The 22,462-nt window shown below is 37.2% G+C and overlaps 1 protein-coding gene across 1 annotated transcript; it reads right to left on the bottom strand.

The window, feature by feature from the left end:
- Positions 1–11,203, bottom strand: PGPEP1L (pyroglutamyl-peptidase I like). Its single transcript, XM_056815629.1, has 4 exons — positions 11,075–11,203; positions 6,957–7,073; positions 4,896–5,122; positions 1–555 (listed from the first exon to the last, which is right to left on the bottom strand). Exons 1-4 carry the CDS (start codon positions 11,201–11,203, stop codon positions 387–389), a joined length of 642 nt encoding a protein of 213 aa, XP_056671607.1. The 3' UTR covers positions 1–386.
- Between the last annotated feature and the right edge of the window lie 11,259 nt (positions 11,204–22,462).

Below are 22,462 nucleotides of genomic sequence, written 5' to 3'. Positions count from 1 at the left end.
TAACACACTATTGGGCTTTGCTCCCCTATGCACACTGTGGATTGCTGTCATCTGTGGTCAGGATTGGGCACTCTGCAATCTCTCAGAAATTACTTGGATATCATTTTATTATATGAAAAGCAATTGTGCTTGAAGCTAGTTAATCCCTTGTAAAATTTCTGCATTCTACTGTGTTCATCTTTTTCTTAAGGTAATATCACCCTTTTGTATTTTCACTGAGTTGATTCATAATTTGTTCTTTGTAAACAACATTTTACAAGCAATTTTTAAAATCAAAGATTTAGTCAACTCTTAGCAGGATTTCAGCATTCATTTTTTTTGAAGACGCTTTCCTTCTTTGGTTTGGCATATAACAGTGATTTTCTCAGTTTTCTGCAAGTCATGCTTTATTTTCTGGCCTTTCCAAACTGTTTTAACATCTCTTCGATAATGATTTGCAATGCTCTTCCTAGAAGGTTGGCTGTTAGCAAATTGGATAATGGAGGGACATGAATGAAAGCAGCACAGCCATTTCCATAATGCAGAGACAAGTAGTAGGTATAATCGCAGACATATCTGTAACCACACAGAAATGTCATAGTCAGAATTAAACTAATCTTGATTGTCATGAAAATCAGTTAGGGAAAAGGTTGTTTATTTGTAGATCAAGCTACAAAAGAATAGTCTGTGGGAAACTCCCTTAAAAAATGTTTTCAGGAAAAAATAAATTTTGGTCCAAGGTAGAATGTGGGGTGACGGGAGAACCCACCCACAATGAGATGAACTCAATGGACTCTAAAATGTATTTCTAGTGGCAAAGGAGGAGGGAACAGGAAGGAGATAAATGCCAAGTATCAAGGGTGGAATGTTCCTCTGGTACCAAAAAAGTAGAGCCTTATTGACCTTGTTGTGTTCTGCCATTTTCTAGGTTCAGTAGATCCATAGAACAACTTGAATGACAGAATATTAAAAGGAAAAGAACCTGAGATCATGTCATGGAAGAGGAGCCTGAGACCCAAGAGGTGAAGTGACTTGTCCGATTAAAATGGCAAATGAGTTCATACCTATAATTTAATAATATGTTACATTAGCATTTTGCTTTCTCAGTTTTTAACCATTTCCCACTTCTTCATTTGTGAAAGGTCTGAGGTTCCCAGATGTTGTTCTAGATGGAAATATACAAGGAAACAACAGAAATTTCATCTGATACCTAGTATTTTCAAGAATAGTTTTTGTTAAATAGTAAAAATGTAAATGCACCAGTATGAGAACTGATATTAGGTCATGGATGTTGGGTGCTTGCTAGGTTCCTCTTGGTAAGAGATGAGGTGTTGGACTTAATTATAACTCTGATGCTTCTTTTTGCTTAAGTTAATATAGTTGTTTTTCCCTAGCCCCTTTGGACTCTTGTCACCACTGGGGTTAAGGAGAGACAGGAATAGAGGGGCAGGGAAAGGGGGAGGAGGGGAAGGGGAGGAAAAGAACTTGTGTGAGAGTGTGGGCCAGAGACTGGAAACTTGTTTTTCCACCAAAGCCCAATACAAACTATATCTTACTTTACAGAGATATTATCCCTTGCTCCAGCTTTTTTCCTGCCTTGTACTCCAAAATTCATAGCAGTTCCATAGAAGCTTGAGATAGAAGCAATATTCTAAGTAGCCCATGTAGGCTAGGTCAGCTTTTCTCTAAAAGGTATTGAAACATCATCAAGACTTAATTGATACTAGTAGCTTCAGCTGTTGACTTAATTTCCTGGTGGCAAAAGGAGAAGCAATTCCCTCAGCTTTCTCACATAGGACTTTCATGGATCACACAGAGACTGGGAAACTTCACCCAAATGAATTAATGTTTTATCTTTAGTGATTTTCCTTTCCCTATTATAGGTGAGGAAACTTCATTTAAAAAAAAAAACCTTTCAGATCTTCTGCTAATTACTCATTTGATTTCAATTTGGATTGGGCTTGATTTCTTGCTGAGCCCCTGATCTAGGGTTGTACCCTCCTCTGGTTTGAAATTACATGAGAAGGCTCAGTTCCCCTTCCCTAATCTCCTACCAGCCCTCACCCCCAAAATCAGCTTCCTCAGGAAAAGGAAATGGGCAAACTCCTCTGGGTTTTTACCCTCAGAGCCTTTCTTTTCTAAAGCTCCCTATTGTATGTTTGGCAAATGAAGAAATCTGAGGGAAGGCTGTGGGGTTAGGTTTTAGAATGGGCTACATACAGTATAGCTCTAAAAACAAGTTAATGTAAGTTAAATAATAAATTTTTCCAGTTCCTGGATTCAAAACAAACTTTTCTCATGGACTTCAGTGGCTTTGCCTATGGTGTCACACAGAAAGGAGATAGTGACAGTGACAGGAGATCTCAGGTTTTGGGACAGTTCAGTGAGCATTCTACCATACCATGCTGATACTTTCTAAAGAACAGAAAACATTTTTCTGGGCCTTGGTTTCTTTATCAGTTTAAAAGAAGAGTTATTGATTCCTCGTTTCTTGCCCATCAGGAAGCTAAGTCAACAGCTGGAGCCATTAGTTTCCCGAGCCAATTAAATCTTGATGATGATTTCAGTATCTTTTAAGGAAAAACTTAATCTAGCCTATACTGAATAGGGCCTTAGAATATTGCTCTGAAGAATGATGGAGTGGCACACATTGGTCTTTAAGGTCCCTTTTTCCTTTAAGAGTCTATAATTTAATGACTTAATGTTTTCCACACCATCTTGAAGATAAGTTGGAACAAAAATAAAAATCTTTAGGGCTTATAACATATTACGTGCCAACGAAATGTTCACCAGTCAGTCCTTCTCTTGCTTAGTCATGTCAGAAATACAATGAAAAAATTGATAATACTTTAGTAGAAAAAGCACTGACTTTGGAGTCAGAAGGACTTGGGTTCAAATTCCTTTTCTCATGATTACACTAGTGGTTTAACCCTGGGCTAGTCACTTTAGCTTCTTCTAAAAAGAAGTTAATGATAGGTTATTAGGAAATAGGTTATTGTAGGGCTCAAAAATTCCTCCTGCCCATGTGCTCCTTGGCTTGCCAAAGGGGGCTTTTTCTAAAGCACAGCACACAGGGGTTTATTGCCCACCTTCCTGTTTAGTGAGATCTGCCCCAAGACCATCTCTAGCAGACCTATTCCATTTCCTGCCCCCAGGGCATTTTCTCCAGGGAAAATGAAGCACCTTTACCTCTTGGCCACATGCCTATTATTTCTTCCCTCTACTTCCTTCCTGTTCTGAGACAGATCTCCTGGAGTCTCAGGTGAAACATCACCATCTGCAACCAAGTTGAATTTCTAGAGAGGAACTATACAGTCCAAATTTCTGGCCTCCTTCAATGGACCTCTCTAATCCTTAATACTCTTCCTGGACTTACTTCTTAATGGTTAACATATTTTCATTTCCTTATTCTCACCTCTGTATTTATGAACCCAGAGCTAATGATATACCTACTATTCTTTCAGGTCTATCTATATCAATGTTGTCCTCCCTCCCCAAGTTTCACTCCAGATCTTCCTATCCTTCCACTGTGCCTTTTGTAATTCCTGCTCCATAACGAATAAACTTCCTTTTCTCTTGGAACCTCTTCCTTTATTGCTTCTTTCATTTTCATGCTTACACTGAAACCTGGTGCCTTCCTGCTGATGCAGCTTCCTCACTGTCCTTTCCAGTCTAAGCTTTACTTTCATACCAAACAACTCACTGGGAATGAATGGGATAATTGAAATTTTCTTTGTTCTCCACTGCCTCTAACATGTTCACTAAGAACATGTTGAGTCATATGTTATCCCAGTTTATCACCTATCCACAGTTTGGTAAATATTATCAATCCTTAGAATATTATCTCTCCTTCCTCAATGAGGAAACCTAACCCTCAATATTTCCTTCTTCCCCATCATCTCCTGCCCTCATTTTAGGGGACTTGATCATATACATTGATTCTCAAATACCTTGACTTTCCAGGTCCTCATTCTACTCAGTTCCCATGTTCTACTTTCCCATATACTTCTGCGACACACAAAGATGATTGTTTCCTTGATTTTTCCATTATCCACAAGAATTCTATTTCCTTCATCTCCTTTATCAGTTCTCCATCCATATCATGTCCAACGTTGTTGCTTTTTTTTTTCTAAAGCAAAGGTGACCCTGTCACCCCCTTGCTTAGTGAGTTCAGATAGCTTCCTATGACTTCCAGGGCAAATATAAATTATTGTTTGGGATTTAAAGCTCTTCATTACCTGGTCTTCTCCTACCTTTCCAATCTCCTTATCCTTCATTCTCCTGTACTCTATATTACAGCAACATGAACCTATTTGCAATTCTTCAAACAAGATTTTTGCTCACTGTCTCTCATGCCTGGAATACTGTTCCCTCATCTTTGCTTCTTGGTTGCCTTCAAGACTCAGCTCAAATACCACTTTATGCATGAAACACTTTTGAGATTAAATGACTTGGCTAGAAACACATGGCCAGTATGCCTCAAAGATGAGATTTGAACCAAGGCCTTTCTGATTCCAAGTCTGATCTCTATTCTCATATAAATGTTAGCTATTATTCTTATTACTATTACTCTTAGTCCTGTAGATTCTCTCTTCCATTTTTATGATCACTTCACAGATTGTAAATATGATCACTTTAACCAATACTAACTAGCAACATTGAGTATAGAGCTCTGAAGGTGGTAGAAGGAGATCATTCAGTTCATTTTTAATTTTTATATGGGATAGGTAATAAAACTATACATTGCAGAGAAGGGATTTTCCTATTTCAAAAAAAAAATCATAAATGCCCAGTTCCTATTCTATTATTTCCTCTACCATGAAAGAAATAAATCCTTTATAGGTAAGTAGGGGAGGCATTCAGCATTTTCTTCCCTGATTCCCTACCTGATCATGAATGACCTACAAAAGGTTTACCTTCCTGCATCTCTGGAAAAGAGAACCTGGATTCCATTGACAGAGATGTTTTTGCAAACTGCTTTCATGTTGATGGTAGATTCAATCATATCTGGGCCATCTCGCAGACAGACACTACCTTCTGGTAAAAGCCCACAAATATCTGCATCTCTGTAACCTTGGTTCCGTCCACACTGTTCTAGGATGATTGCTTTGGAAGATGAAGCAAGTCCAACATGAACAGTGAACTGCTTAGGGAGAAGGGGAGGGAAAAAGAGAGTCAGTGTCAGGAAATTAAAGACTGGATGTGTTTACAAAATATTGCAAAAGTTCTAAACTTGTAAGTGTGAGACCCAAGCTCAAAGATCCCAGAGTATTGCAGCCATGCACACCAAAGGGAAGCTTTGGTTTTATTCTAAAATTCACAAGATACATGATGGTGTATTGTACTTCCACTCCTACACCCAACTATAAACATAAAATATAATTACCTCATTCTTTTTTGTTTTTTAATCAAATAAGTAATTGCTCAAATTCTCAATTTTAAAAGCCCTTCATATTTCAACATTTTCTTTAGTGGCAGCATGTAACTGACTGCCTCTTGGCTTGAGAATAAATCCCTTGGTAGACTCCTACAAAAAAAGCTTAGCATTTCTGTGAAATCTTAAGTCTTTTTTTTTTATGAAGTTTTATTAATGGAAGTTGGTAAAAACCCAATAAAATCTTGTTGAGAATTTATCTAAGTTGATTACTTTTCCTCTCTGAAAAAATAGTTGTCACCTCTTTAAACGTATTTATGTGTGTTTCCCTTAATATGTATTAGGGTTTTTAAACAATAAATTCCTGCTCTTTATTTCTCTTCTTTTAATATTAACTTTCCAAATAATTACCATTAGAAGTTATTGAACAAATGAAGAAGGGACCACTCCTTGATCCACATATAGATACTAATTTCAGCCTAATTGAGGACAGCATTTTCTTCTTATCTCCTACCCCAACAGTGTAGCTCACCATCTTGATATTTGCTGAATAGTATTCTCAGAGAACCTAAGTGTTCATAAGCAGAACTATATATAACAAGCAGAAGGCAAGTGCTGTACTTGCCTTGGATGCTCCTATCTTAGGAGAACAGAAAAGTATGTATGTACTATCCTAAAAAGGTCATGCTATTAGCATAAGGAAACAATAATTTTATCTTCTTGCTTTAGATGCAAAATTGGTTTATTATGGAGACATTTACAAGAATTAAAATATTGTTTTGCCTCTTGTTTTAAATCACAGATTTTTCCTCTTTTGAGGAGAAAGTAGTGATTTAAACCTGTGATTTCTTCCATGTGGACAACTGTCTTTATTGATACAAACCACTGAATCATCTTTATAACTTACAAAGAGTTGCTGAGAGCATTGAGGGGGTAAAATAAGCTACCTATAATCACATAACTGGCATGTGTCAAGGACTGGAACACAGCTAGTCCTAACTTCATAGGCAGCTCTCTAGCTTTCCTTATATGAATATTTCTCTTGAATATGTTAGATTGTCATTTGCCCTCAATAGGTTACCATTTTTTCTTGAATGCTAGGCAGGATATGCTTCAATTTCCTCCTCCTTTTTTCTTTTTTCCTCCATGATCTTAAATGAAAATTCTCTTGAATGTATTTTTTCATATCATTATTTCAACTTAAACTTAAAAATTAGACACTAGAGGATCATTATAAATCTATTATTTGTAGAGCTTATGGCATCAAACTTTATGATGGTGAGTTGGATTGCCTTAGAGCTTTCCAAATTTTATTATATAGAGTGATCAACCTAGGATACTCCCCTACCACATGCCAAATTTCATGGTGTCGCTGATAGTGTTCCCAAAATTAAATTCAATAAACATGTATTAAGCACTTACTATGTGCTGGGTATTATGCTAGATACTAGAGAAAGAAAAGCAGAAATGTAATAGTCCCTGTCCTCAAGGAGTTTCCAAGTTCTGTGAATGATTGCATTCTACACCAAGGTTTCAAGTACACTGCTACCTCATTTTATGCTAGGGTGGGAAATTAGCTGTCACCTAGAAAACAATAATTTACTTGAGGTTGAAGAGTTTCCCAAATTTTGGACACTTGCTCCTTTGCTTTCTTGTAAGTCACAGGCAGCTGCAGAATCTGAACCATTACATCTTTGCCCAGACCCAAATTGGAGAGTTCCTGTAAGATAGAAACAAATTAGGTAACTGCTGAGATAATTTGGGGTTTTGCAAATGACCATTTAAAGAGTTTTGTTTAACAAATTTGCTTAACAAATTTAAAACTATGGAACTCTTATCTCCTTTCTCATCCTTCTTAGGACTTCACTGAAGAATACTGATTGCAGTTGACCACCTCACTCCTTTTGGATATCCCTTTCCACACTCTGTAATGATGGGTTTTTTTTTTCCTGGCTTTCTTTTTACCTGGCTTATCCTTCTCACTTTCCTTTGCTAGATTGTCATTATCTCTATTCCATCCTCCAGTTTAGTCCTGGGTTCCCTTCTCCTTATGTTTCCTTTGGTGACCTCATCAGCTCCCAAGGGTTCATTTATTCTTATGCAGATAAGTCCTAAATCTATATATCTATTTTTTTTCCTCCTGAGTTCCCCGGCTCACATTACCACCTGTATGTCCCAGAGGTATTTCAATATCACTATATTAAAAATACAACTTTGCTCAAACTCTACCCCTCTACCCCACCTTAAGCTTCCCTTTTCCAGTTGAGGACTCCACTTTTGTCCCAGTCACTCAAGTTTACAACCTCAGTCATGATTGACTCTTGCCTGTCTTCTACCCCACTCCATATAATCAATTACCAAGGCTTGTTGATTTAGCATTCATACCATCTGTCACAGGCATCCCCTTCTCTCCACTCACAAGGACACTGTCTTACTTTAAAAAATTTCCAAAAACAATTGAATTTTTATTAACTCTAGAACAAAATATAAACTATTCAACCTGGCATTTAAATCCTCTAACAAGCATGCCTCAGCCTACCTTCTTTGTCTAATTTCACACTCTTTTCTTCCATATACTTTATTTTATTATTTTTTTAAACCCTTATCTTCCATCTTGGAGTCAATTGACTCCAGGGCAGAAGAGTGGTAAGGGCTAGGCAATGGGGATTAAGTGACTTGCCCAGGGTCACACAGATGGAAAGTGTCTGAGGTCAAATTTGAACCCAGGACCTCCTACCTCAAGGTCTGACTCTCAATCCACTGAGCCACCCAGCTGCCCCCTCTTCCATATACTTTATGCTCTTGTCAAATTGTAATGACTTGTTTGCAGAAATCAACCCTCCATCTCTTGCCCTTATGGCTTCACATAATTCATCTATGTCTAGAATATACTCCTTCCTCATATGGAGGGGAAGGGAGAGGTAGGGAATATCCCTATTGTAAATAAATATCTGTACAAAGTAATTGGGAGGAAGGACCCTAATGACCAGGGGGATCAGGAAAAGCCTCCTCTGGGAGACAGGTAATAGTCCTCCAGTGAAGCTTTGAAGGAAGCTAGGTATTCTAAGTGCTTAACAAATGATAGCTGAACAATTCAATTACTGTTGATTGTAGAATTAACTAAATACTGTCCCTCAGAAGGACAAGTTGTCTCTCCCTATACCTAAGGACGTTGTTATTCCCTTAAATTGTTGCCACAGTATTTTTCAGATGACCATGCCTGGAACCAGAGGACCTCTATAACTACCGGGATTTGTTCATCTGAGCACTGTGATCAAGGGGGAGTATTATATGCCTAGTGAGTACACTTGATAACATATCTCTGTGCCATGGAACAGAAGTCACAGGAATGGGAATTCAAGTACTAATAAGCTTCTACTTATCAGTGAAAAAGATTTGCATAAGGGTTCTCTAGATTATTTTATCATAATCTCATCCTAGAGCTGAAAGGGACCTTAGAGATCATCTAATCTAATCTTATTTTCTACAAAATTGAGGAAACTGAGTCTCAGAGATAGGCATTTGCCTGAGGACACAGGGGACAGCAGAAATAGAAAGTGCCCTAATCCTGGACTTCTAAAAGGAGTGTGCTTTTAAGAAGGGGCAGCTATTTCTCCTGTACAAATCTGACTTTCAACTTTCTCTGGAAACAATGCCTGACCTCTAGTAAGGGCTTTTTGCATCTCCTTTGGATTACTCCGTGGAGATGATATGGTCAAACTTTGTTTTTTCCATGGAGTAAAATTAACATTATATAAAATTAACAAAATTAACATAACTCCATATAACATGGAGTAAAATAACATTAAATTAACATTAAACAAGGACTAGTTTTCTTTATTCCTTCCCTTTCCCATTTTGAACCATACAAGTTTAAATTTATTTAAGGAGTCTTTCCCCAGCTTCCTGAAGGTGTATGGTTTGGTTGTTACATGACATCGAAGAAAAAGTCCCAGTTTTCTATTATGTGGCAACAAACCTATTTATTGAATGAATGAATTTGTGGAATGATGGGGAGAGGGGTGTTGCTCTTCCACTCTTATGTGGACTTAATTTTTTTTTAATTTTTATTTGGTCATTTACAAACATTATTCATTGGAAACAAAGATCATTTTCTTTTCCTCCTCCCCCCCCCACCTCTCCCACAGCCAACGAGGGATTCCACTGGGTATCACATGTGTCCTTGACTCAAACCCATTTCCCTGTTGTTGGTATTTGCATTAGAGTGTTCATTTAGAGTCTTTCCTCAGTCATATCCCCTCCACCCCTGTAGTCAAGCAGTTGCTTTTCATTGGTGTTTTTACACCCACAGTTTGTCCTCTGCTTGTGGATAGTGTTTTTTAGATCCCTGCAGATTGTTCAGGGACATTGCATTGCCACTAATGGAGATGGACTTAATTTTTAAAGACCAGATTCAGTTGGATTGAAGGTCCAAACTGACATCCACTGGATAGACAGTCCAGCCTAACCTGGGAACCAAGTCATCCTGAAACTCTATTATTGTTTTGTTTGGCTAGCCAGACTGGCAAGTACTTGTAAAAAATATGGAGGGGGAGGGGAGGGGAGAGGAAGCTTGTAAAAAAGAGAAAGATATGACTGCATTCTTTAATTATGTGTCAGAATACACATAAGGTCCCTTTCAACATCAGTGCTTTGAGGTAAAATTTATAGCAACCTTCCAAGGAGAATACCAAGAACAAGCTGATCCATCCTTTGTGGTATTTCTCATCAGGTAAGGCCAGTTTTAATTTTCTCCTGAAATAAAGTTGGTTCTTATGCTGAATTTCCCCCGTTTATTTTCTGATCTATTATGGCGTATGCCTTCCGTGTCGCTAATTTAATTGTTCTAGAGAGGTAGCATAGTAGTGCCTAGAGAACTTGCCTTGAAGCCAGGAAAAACCTGGGCTGTCCTAGATAAGTCATTTAACTTCTCAGTGCTCAAGGCAGCTGTCCAGTGCTTATAAGCTACAGAGAAGGTGCTGACTTGAACTGGCAGAGGAGGTTTCCTTGCCTTCTTGTGGGAGAGCTCCCTATGCAGATCAAATTTGCCTGTCTAGGATCTCTCACTATTGGTCCTAAGCATTCAAGACTTACTGTGGGCCCAAGCTTGAAAGACAAGTCTTCAAGGCTTAATATTCCAGAGATAGATTTAGCCATATTCCTTAGAGATTATCCCTAGAAGCAAGAGTTCTGCATCTTTTCCTTTCTCCATCAGCTCTAGAATCTGAGGGAGAAGAGCCTGAAATCAAGTGGAAAGATGTGCTCCTGGCACCGGCTATGTTGAAATGGGTCTAGGTTCTATGCCCTGTTGCATCCCAGGTAGTTTAAGGTCATTTTCACAGGGCTACTCAAAGGGGATGTGTCCCAGCACCAAAGAATACTTAACTGGGAAATCTGCCTTTGAATGTTGCTTCCTGAATAACAGTTCCAATTTTCTTGTCAGCGGAAACATTGATTAGCTGTGCTCAATAAGCTATCTGACACAAGCAAGAAAACAATGCCCATGGGAAGTAAACAAACCCAGAGAACAGGGCCAGTCTTTCTCCCCCAGAGCATGGGTCCGGCTGTGATTGATCATTGCATCATCTTCACTTAAGAATGCAATTCTGTTTCTTGCTTTGACAAATAAAGAACAGCCCAGGCTGGTTCACAATTAGCATTTTATTTCCCACCACAGCACATGCATCCCTCCCTCTCTCCATCCCCACCACCACCCACTACCGCTGCTGCTGCTGCCTCTGCCACCACCATCACACACACTGGATTAAGAATCCTCCTTTTGAAATTCAAGGTTGTAGAATGCTGCTGACTGCCATTTTGGTGTCTGAGTTTGGTGACCCCTCTCCCCATGCCTCTAGAGAAGTTTGAAAAGAAAGGTCTAGTGATCAGAGCAGATCATAAATTGAAGAAAAGACATGGCAGGTTTGTTTCATTTTTTTCTATGTACTGGTATTACACACTCCCTTGACATTTATTTAATGTATTTCCATGCCTCATTTCTTCCTTTCTCCTTGCATACCACTGAAATCACCATAAAATGATAGGGGGACAGTTCTTCTCTTTTCTAGACAGACACTTGAACCAACAAATTAACAATGAGATTTATTAGACTACCGTAAGGGCAGCAAGCCCTAGAAACCTTAGAATGACCTAGGAGAGATTTTCTGCTGCTTTGCCTCCATTTTATTTGTCCAATCTATGCACTGTTTTCTACAACACTTCAGCTCCCCACTCTAACCTCAACATATTGCCAGTTTTTTCCTCCCTATAGATTATCAGTAAGGCCTTTCATTTATTAAGTCCTTACCATGTACCAGACTAAGCCCTGGGGGTACAAAGAACTCAATGGACCTACATCCTAATGGAGAAGACAACATTTAAACAATACATATAGAGAAAACATAAATAGGGTAATGGAAGGTAATCAGAGAGGGAAAGAAAGACATTAGCATCTAGAGGACCTGGGAATGGCCTCCAGAAGAAGGTGGGATTTTAAATGATACTTAATGGAAGCCAGGAAGACTAAGAGATGGAGATGAGGAGGAAGAACATTCTAGGCACTAGGGAACAGCCAGGGCAAAAGCTCAGTGTGTTAGGAGTTGGAGTTTTGTGTATGAGAAAAAACAATTAGTCTAGTGTATCTGAATTATCAAGGGTATAGAAAGGAATGAAATGTAATAAGACTGGAAAGGTAGGAAGTGGGCAGGTTATGAAGTCTCAAAATTTTTTAATTTTTAAGTGAAAGTTTTGTATTTTATTTTTCCAATTGCTTGTAATAATTTTAACAGTCTTTTTCAAATTTGGAGTTCCAAATTCTTTCCCTCTTTCCCCTCCCCCCTCCTTGAAAAGGCAAGCAAATTGATGTATATACATGTGTAGTCATGAAACAATATTTCCATATTAGCCATTTGCAAAAGGAAACACACACACACACACACACACACACACACACACACACAACTCAAGAAAAGTAAAGAAAGTTAAAAAAAAAAGTTTGATTGGCATTCTGACTCCATTAGTTCTTTCCCTGAAGGTGATAGCATTTTTCATCACAAGTCTTTCAGAACTGTCTTGGATCATTGTATTCCTGCACATAGCTAAGTTATTCATAGATGATATCTTATAGTATTGCTCTTACTAGGTACAATGTTCTCTTGGTTCTGCTCACTTCACTTTTCATGAGTTCATTTGGGTCTTATGAAGAGTCTTAAATGCAAAACAGAACAAATTCTATCCTTGAGGTTATGGGGAGTCATCAAAGTTTACCAAGGTTGAGTGATGGGATCCGATTTGCTCTTTAAAAAAATCACTTTGGCAGATGAATGGTAAATAGATAGGAGTGGGAAGAGACTTCAGGCAAGAAGACCAGTTAGAAGACTACGGCAGTAGCCCAGGCAAGAAGTGACAAAGGCTTGTACAGAAGAATAGGAGAAGGGGAGAGAGAGAAGGTCCTATGAGAGAGCATGTAAAGATGAAAATGATGAGATTTGGTGACAGATTGGACATGTTGAATGAGAATGAGGAATCATGGATGACAGTGAAGCTGCTGTCCTGGGATACTGAAGAGCTGGCGGTATTTTCAACAGTTAATAGGAACTTTTAGAAGAGAGAGAGACCTTGTAAGAAACAGATAAATAAGCTCTATATTAGACATGTTAAGTCTGAGGCACCTATTGGAAATCCAGTTCAAGATATCCAATAGACATTTGGTGACACTGGACAGAATCTTCGGAAAGAGATTAGGACTAAATATATAGGTCTCTGAATCACCTGCATAGAGTTGAATTAAACCTCTGGGAGCAGATAAGAGATAATATAGAGTAAAAAGAGAAAGGGTCTCGGCATAGAACATTAGAAGACGTCCACAGTTATTGGGTTGGAGCCAGAACCATAACTAAAGAGAGCTGATCTTGGCTTTATCTCAGGGTGGGAAATTTAACAACCAATAGCTCCCAATAGCAGCATCAGCACTGCCATGAATGCCTTGCCTTTATGGCAACCGTGGTTGTCTCATCTTAAGGGTGTTTCCTCCTTTGTTTCTTCCCTTCCCACCCACACACAGTCTTGACCCAACAATGTCATAGTTTTGGTAAGACTACCCCCTCTCAATTTGCCTCCGTTGTAGAATATGCTAGTTATGACAATAAGTTTAGAATTCAGAAGATTTGTTTTTTTTTGGAGATGGAAAATGAGTGAGCAGAATAGTAGTGCAGGACTTTCTCTACCAAGTGGGAAAAAGGATAAATAAATTCACTTTCTGAAAAAAAAATGACAAGGAGAGATATATGTGAACATCAAGGTCTCCAATCTGCCATTTTTTACTCATTCTGAAATTCTCATTAATCTTTAAAATTCTCATCCTATTTACTAAAAAATGGCAATGGAGTCCATCGATAAAATTAATTAAAATCTTATTTTTGTAACAATGTTTCCGGTCTTTAAGAATTTCTTCACATTCCTGAAAAGTCCTTATCAAAGTGACAGAATATAGCAAGTATTTTTCTGTTAGAATTGTGATTATTTTTCTACATCTGATGTATTTCTGAAAAAGAGACAGGGAGAGAGAGAGGTATTTTATTGGTGATTGAAACTTGCTTATATTGAGAATTTTCTTTTCTTTCTTGTGGTAGATTAGGAACCTTGGATGCCAGTAAGGGAGACAGGACTTCAGATTCCTGCTTTGCATCCCCCAAACCCCACTAATTTGGAGAGACATTAGGAAAATGGATAGCTTTGAAAGCCCAGCCTATAGAAAAGAAAAACAAAAGATAAGAAGGGACCTTGTGAAGCACCTATATAGAATCAAGGATTGGATGATGACTAGTTCTATTCTCTCCTACAAATAGTCAGCAAGTTATTTTAACATTTTGTTTCCAAATGCAAGAACAAAGGGCTTTCCATTTTCAGAAGCTTATATTATCAGTATTATTGCTGTTTTAAGAAAGCAAAAAGGGGTATGTGTGTGTCCACATGCTTGGTGTAGAAAGGGGCTACAAAAAAAAAGAATTATTTTCTAGATGTTCTCTTCTAACAGCACAGAAAGGAAACTTGCAAGGAGAGCCACATACTGGTCATTATAGTATATCACATTGTGTAAAGAGTATGAACCATCAGAAGATCTGGGTCCTAGGTTTGATATTTCTTAACTATGTGATTGTGGATAAGTTACTTAAATTTAATAAGCATTTTTCTCTCAATGGGAAGAATGCCCATATTTGCTCCTATCTGCTCCACAGAGTAACTATGAGGAAAGTATTTTATAAATGTTTGAACCATTACAAAATATAAATTCTTGTTCTTATGTATGTTTTGCCTTGGAGTAGCTAAGTAGTGCAGTGGACAGAGTGCAGGCCTAGAGTCAGGAAAATTCATTTTCCTGGGTTAAAGTCTGGCCTCAGATACTTACTAGCTATGTGACTCTGGGTAAGTCACTTAATCCTCTTTGCCTCAGCTTTATCAGCTGTAAATGAGCTAGAGAAGGGAACCATTCCCAAAAAAAACCAAACCCAAATGGGGTCCCAAAGAGTCAGATGCAAATGAAACAACTAAACATCAACAAACTGTATTGCCTTTAGTCTCCAATTGCATATGTGAATGTATATATTTTGTCTTCTATTAGATCGGAAGATAATATTTTACTGCATTGATAAATGCAAACCAGTACAATGCTGGATACATAGCAAATACTTGCCAGATAGTAGTGACATTAGTTCTCTGGACGATCATCCTTTGACACTTTTTCTAACTCTATCTTCCATCCCTGAGGATGAAATCCTGCCAAGCTCAGAGGACCTTCAGCTAGCGTGTACCACTCTCAAATTTTACAGCATTCACTGTTGGTGTTAGATCCATGGAAAATGTTATTCAGCAGGTTCTGTCTACATTGCTGCTCAGTTCCTAAAGGAGGAAGGCAAGTGAAAGGGAGAGGGGCAGCTAGATGGTGAAGAAGAGAGAGTGTAGGACTTGAAGTCCCCAAGTTTAGATCTTGCCTCAGACACTTACTAGCTGTGTGACCTGGGCAAATCCCACCATCCTGTTGGCGTCAGTTTCCTCATCTGTAAAATAAGCTGAAGAAGAAAATGGCAAACTCCTCCAGTATCTTTGACAAGAAAACCCCAAATGGGGACATAAAGAACCAGATATGACAGTAAAAAACTGAACAACAAAAACGAAAGAGGATTAACTTCAGTTTCTTCACTAAAATAAGGGCATGAGCATCTTGAGAAAGAAGCTGAAAACCATGTGGGTACAGGTATTATTGCCATCATTGCTGCCCACTGAAGCCAAGGGATGAAGAGGAAAAATAGAGTTAGGATGTGAGCAGCTGGCCAGGAGATGGTGTCTGTGAATGTTTTAAAATTAATGAATGATAGGCTTCTGGTCAGAGATAGAGTACATCTAACAAGGGATAGTAAAAACATGTTTATCTGTGTCTTTTACATGTAAGACTTTAAATTGAAAAGGAAAGAGAAAAGGTAAAAATCCATTGATATCAGCCAAGTTAAATGATCATAGAGTGACTACAATGGAATCCTAAGTTCCACACTGAGCCTGGAATCAAAAAGACCTAAAATTAGATCTGTTCTCAGAGATTTCCTGGTTGTATGATCCCAAACAATTAACTTAGTCCTGTTTATCAAAGTTCCCTTATCTATAAAAAGATCTGGAGAAAAAATTGTCAACATTACTCCAATATCTTTGCCAAGAAAATCCCAAATGAGGTCAAAAAGAGTCAGACACAACTGAAACCACTGAATAACAACAAAATATATAAAATGCTTCACAAACCATATAACACTGTGTAAATGCTAACTACTATTATTGGCAAGAGTAGCACAAATTTATAGGAATCAAAATTTATTAAATAAACCAGAATTTTAAAAAATGAACCAGAAATAAAGGCCATAGCTTTGAATGCCTATGCAAAAATGCAAAAACTATAAACACTGAGCAAGATGAACTAGTCTTAATACAAGGAAGAAAATTTGAATTCAGATGGATGTTGATTAAATGTGTTGAAATGAAGCCTGTGATTAGAATATAGTTCTGTGATAAGTTTTATTCAAAAGAAAAAAATAGGTAGGGAATGGTTTGACTGGTAACATATATAGATGCACATATATTAAGTCTCCTATGTAGGTATTTCTAAATATCTATAGATAGATATTCCTCCCTCTCTCTGTCCCCCTGTTTCTCTTCCCTTCCTTCCTTCCCCCCACCGCCCCTCTCAATATATGGATAATATATTCATGTGAGGAAATCCAGGAGTCAGAGAGAGGAAGCATGGTGGAGATATTTGGTGGAAGATCAATGAAGGCTGAAATGGAAGTAATAATATTGTCAGAGATTACAAGCCAGGAAAAGGAAATAGATAGGGTGTTTGGGAAAGAGATCATGTCTGGTACAAAGGTATGCTGGAGTGAATATTTTAAATGTCCAAATAGTTACTAAATCGATCTTTCTCTATTTCTGTCTCTGTCTCTTTCTCTCTTCCCCTCCCTCTCTCCCCTTAAGCCTAGAATTGGTGATAGAAAAGGAATTTCAGGGAGAATAGATTTTAAAGGGTACAAAGAAATAACAAGAGGAACCCATTGACTAAGTTTCTGAAGGCATATGCTACAGATTAAAACCAGGGTAGATAACAATATAATTGCAAAGTATAAAACAGAAAGTCTAGAGAGAACTGCTAAATCTTAAAGTGAACTAGGATCAGTGAGATAAGAACAAGGAGGGGTTTTGTTTTGTTTGTTAAACTATATTGGGGAAAAAGAAGGTAAGACAAGGGATAGTGCTGTTCTGGGGTGGATGGAACAATGATAACTGACAACAGTTTACTTGTTTTTTTCTTTAAAGAAGAATGCTTTTTCAGATTGAAATGATGAGGACATAGCAAAATGACTAAGAGGGAATTAACATAAAAGATAATTAAAGAGATTGTAATAAAGCTTCTAGCTGCCTTTGATAAGTGAAAATGACCTGGTCCATTTTGAATGAACTATATACTCACTTTCTGAAGAGCTGGTATATATAATTGCTAAGTAACTCTCAATGAGATGAGAAAAAATGGGAGAAGTACCACAGGATTGTGGAAGGGAAAATGTTCTAATATTCAGAAAAGGAAAGAGAATGGAATCTGCCAGTGAATTTGACTTTGATTACTGGCAAAATCTAGAATGCATTATTATTAAAGAGAAGACTAATAAACATCCAGAAAAGGAAACGGTGTTCACAAAAAGTCAAAAACATCAAAATCAGATCATGCCAGATCTACTTTTTTTCCTGAAGCTACTGGAATGGTAGATTAGGGAAATGCTGAATCTAATTTACCTAGATTTCAACAAAACATTTGAGGAAATGTTTCAAACTCTTCTTGTGAAAAATACAGAGATGAAGGCTAGATGCTACTGCAATTTGAGTGCTCAAGACCAAAGATTAGTCATTAATATTGTTATGTCAGCTTAGGAAATAGTCTTCAGGAATCTAGCATTTTTATCAATGACTTTGAAAACTTTGTAAAGGATAAATTTGAATGAGGTGAGCCTGAAGGCAAAAAGCCCAATTAGGAGACTATTGCCATTGTCCATATGAGAGGTGACAAGGACTGAACTAAGGAGGCTGTGTTAGTGAAGAGTACAAGAAAAATATGAGGCACTCTAGGGTAGGATTCACTGTTTTTGGTAACTGAGTGTATTATAGGTATTGAGAGGGAAGGTTCCAAATTTGTGAAGTTGAGGCATATCAAAGAAATAGGGACTTAGAGGATGGATGTTTTGGGCAGAAGTACAAAGTGTTCAGTTTTAGATGTGTTGAGTTTCAGGTATGGTTTGTGATCACTTCCAGGCAGAAATATTTAAGAGAGTCATTATGGAGGAATATTTAGATTTTGGAGTCCTTTGCTTAGAGAATTTAGGGTGGCTGGGTGGCTCAGTGGATAGAATGCAGGACCTAGAGTCAAGAATACTCATCTTCTTGAGTTCAAATCTGATTTCTGATACTACTAACTGTGTGATCTGGAGCAAATCATCTAACCTTGTTTGCCTCAGTTTCCTCACCGATAAAATGAGCTGGAGAAGGAAATGGAAAACCGCTCTGCCATTGTTGCCAATGAAACCCCAAATAGAGTCAAACATGGCTAAAAAAACAATTGAACAGCAACAAGCCTAGAGATTTTAATTGAACTCATATGTACTAACTAGATCACTTGAAAGAGTGTGGAGAGAATAAAGAAGGCCAAGGGCAGATCCTTGAAAAACGCCATTACTTCATGGGTGGAAGCAGAAAAAGGCACTGAAAATAAATGATCCCACAAAGAGAAGGCAAACCAAAAGGCACCAGTGTCACAAAAACCAGGAGAGGAGTGTTCCTGGGGAGGTGATTAAAGCTTCAGAAAGGTCAAGTGGGATGAGGACTAAAAAAGACCCATTAAATTTTGAATCTGAAAGAAATAAAGAAAAGATTTGTAATTTTGGTTTCAGTGAAGAGGAGGGACTGGAGGTTAAATTGCAAAGAAAGAAGAGAGAGAAATATGAAAAAAAATGGAGACTGATTCTAGATAATACTTTATGGGAGTTTGAATGTGAGAGAAAAATTACATCATTATCTATTATCCCTAAACTAATTAGGCTCCATTTCTGTGTTTGAAGGTTTGGGATGCAATGAGGGACCTACCTATGTTAGGTATGTTTGTATGTTATATGTGTTTGGTATGTTTTAGGATAATTTGGATACTTTGAATATTTGTAATTCAAAAGGGGAAAAAAATCCTCCAATGCCATGGAGTCATCAATCTACTCATCGTTTTATATGTCAGTGTTTACAGATGACCCTACTTTTTTACCCATGAGAATTTTCTGACCTTTAAATAACACATTAAGGTTTAAAAAGTATTTTACATGAGTTAACCATGTGTGATTATTAGAGGTGACTTAACTATGGTTATTATTTCCATTTTAAAGATGAAGAAACTGTAACTCAGAAAGAGCTGTTCATGGTCACATAGCCAAAAAATGTCAGAGTTTGAGATACAAATCCAGGTTTCTCTTGACTACAAGCCAAGCATTCTTTCTATGTTTTGACACAATAGACACTTCCCACCATTCTTCACATACCAACCCTTCCAAAGTTATATTCACAAGTTCATTTTGTTTTGACCCAACAGGTACATCCCAATAAATAAATAGCCTTCTTTCCCTCCTAAGTGTATCACCTGAAAATAGCAAGGTAAAATAATAATAGTTAATAATTATATAGCACTTTAAATTTGTGAAGAACTTTATATACATAATATAACTTGATACAAAACCACCTAGATTAATGATTGTTACTGACAGTACCAGTCATTTTTCACTCTATATTTTGCTCTTTGTTAACAAAAAGGAAGAGTATTATAACGTCAGCAGAATGGTGCCATTGTTTCCCATTATATTTGATTAGAGCTTTGTTGTGCTTTAGTGTCATTATTTACATTTTTGTATTTGTATATTTTGTTCTCTTGGCTCTGCCTTTTTCAATTATTTTCATTTTATCCAAATCTTCTGATCTTTCTCCTAATCCTTTAAATTCATAATTTCTTATACTGCTGTTCCATTACACTCAAATACCATGGTTTGTTTAACTATACCCCAGTCACTGGACACTTATTTTTTTCCAGCTTTTTGTTGTCATAAATAATGATGTTGTAAATACTTTTGTTCATATGAGCCTTGTTTTCACTAAGCTCCTTGGGGTATATCTCAGTAGTGGGATTTCTGGGTCATTGAGTATGAACAGTTTAGTAATTTTTCTTACATAATTCCAAATTATGTTCAAGAACAATTGAACCATCAACTCTACCAGCAATGAATGCCTGTCTTCCCACAGTCCCTCTAACACTGACTTTTCCCATAGCTCACAAATTTTTTTTGCTAATTTTATGGGTGTGATTCATAAATAACCTCAGGGTTGTTTTATTATAACTTGAATTTCTACTTCTTAGTGATTTTGAACAATTTTTCAAATAATTATTGAAAGTTATAATAAGAAACACACTTTTATAGTACTTTAAGACTTACAAAATTCTAATATCAACTAGTTGATACAACACATAAAGCATTAGACTTGGAGTTAGGAAGACTCAAGTCCCAAACCTACTTCTAACATCTATTATCTTTGTGACCCTCAACATGACACTTAACCTCATTCAACCTCAGTTTCCTTATCTGTAAAACTGGGATAATGATAGAATCTACTTCACAGGATTATTCTGAAGGCCAAATGAAATAACATATGTAATATACTTTGAAAACTTTAAAGTGCTATATTAATGTTAATCATTATTATTTTATACACATTATCTCACTTCATCCTCACAAGAGCCTGGTGCTGTAATATCTCCACCATCTGACAGCCTCCTTTTGCATATTGTTCTCCCCATTAGATTGTAAATTCCTGCAGGCCAGGAATTGTCTTCTTTTTTTTTTCTTTTTTGGTATTTCCAGCACTGAGCACAGTGCATGGCACAAAAAAAAAAAAAAAGAGCTTAATAAATATTTATTGAATTGATTTGATTGATTTGATTGATATTTGAATTGCATTGATAATTGAATTGATTAAGGAGGACCAGGAAAGGTTTTTTGCAAAAGTAAGACTTTAGTTGAAACTTGAAAGAAGCTAAGAGTAAATGAGGAGGGAGAATGGGCTCAAATTCCAAGAGTTAGATACAGTCAATGAAAATTCAAGGAATAGGGAAGAGGGTCAAGTTAAAGAACAACAAAGAGATCAGTGTCACTGGATCACAGAATATGGGGACAGGAAACATGGAAGAGTATCAGTAAGAAGTCTAGAAAGGTAGGAGGAGGATTGATTATAAAGGACTTTAGAAGCCAAACAGAAGATTTTATATTCACTCCTGGAGGTAAAAGGGAGTCATTGGAGTTGAATGAATAGGAAGGGGTGATATGGTTGGAACTGTGTTTTGGGAAAATGAATTTAACAGAGGAATAAAGAATAGACAGGAGTGAGGAGAGACTTGAGAAAAACCAACTAGCAAGCTATTTTAACAGTTACTCAAGAGAGAAGTTTCTGTTTCAGAGGAGAGAAGGGGGCATATTTAAGAGATGTTATGAATGGTTGAAATCACAGGACTTGGCAACTGATTGGAATTGGTGTGTGTGGTGGGAATATGTGCATATGTGTGAGATAGTAAGAGAGTAAGGAGTAGATTATGACACATATTGCTAACCTGAGTATCCCCCTCTCTGTTCATTCTATTTCTTTTGGTGATTCATCTTTTATATTACAACTCTTGACTGTATGAATACCCAAACGCTTTGTTCAGTATCCTTTTGTGTTCTTTCTCTACCTACTCTCACTTGGTGATCTCATCAGCTCTCGTGGTTCAGGTGTTATCTCTCTGCAGATGAACCCTAAATCTGTCTATCCAGCCACAGTATCTTTCCTCAGCTTCAGTCGTGAAGTTACAACTGCCTGATGGATATTTCAAATTGGATGTCCATTATACATCTTAAATTTAGTATGTACAACAAAACTGTACTCATCTTTTTTCCCAAATCAATAAGAGAACTCACACCCAAAGCCACCAAGGCTTACAATCTTGGTATTATTCTTGAGTTTTCAAGAACCGTCTGATTTTGGTATTTCAATCCCCTTGATGATTGATTGAAAATTGAGATTAATTTTGCTTTCTCATACTTCACAATATCCAGTTACTTGCCAAATCTTGCCATTTTTACTTCTATAAGACTTCTCACATCTGTCCCTTTTTTTCTATTCCCACAGCCTCAGCCCTAAGTCAAGCTTTTCCCCTGAACTATTGGAGTAGCTTCCTAACTGTTCTTCCTCTATTTAGCTGACAAAGTGATTTTCCTCAAGTATGGATTTGATCATATAATTTTAACTACTGTTTCAAGAAATAGGGAAGAAGTTGAAATCAGAGGTACATCAAGAAGGTCTGAGATACTAGAGCATTGCTTCAGAAAGAAAAGAAAATCAGCTTGCACTATAACTACAAGTTGAGCACATTCAAGAAAAAGGATTGATGTTTAACAGATAGAAGACTTCCAAGCATTTCTTTTGAGAAAACCAAAATTAAGAAGAGTTTTCAAAATATGA

This window comes from Monodelphis domestica, chromosome 1, assembly GCF_027887165.1.
Source record: "Monodelphis domestica isolate mMonDom1 chromosome 1, mMonDom1.pri, whole genome shotgun sequence".
Taxonomy (NCBI): Eukaryota; Metazoa; Chordata; class Mammalia; order Didelphimorphia; family Didelphidae; genus Monodelphis; species Monodelphis domestica.
Note: the sequence above shows the minus strand (reverse complement) of the source record. Positions and strands in the feature narration are given on the sequence as shown.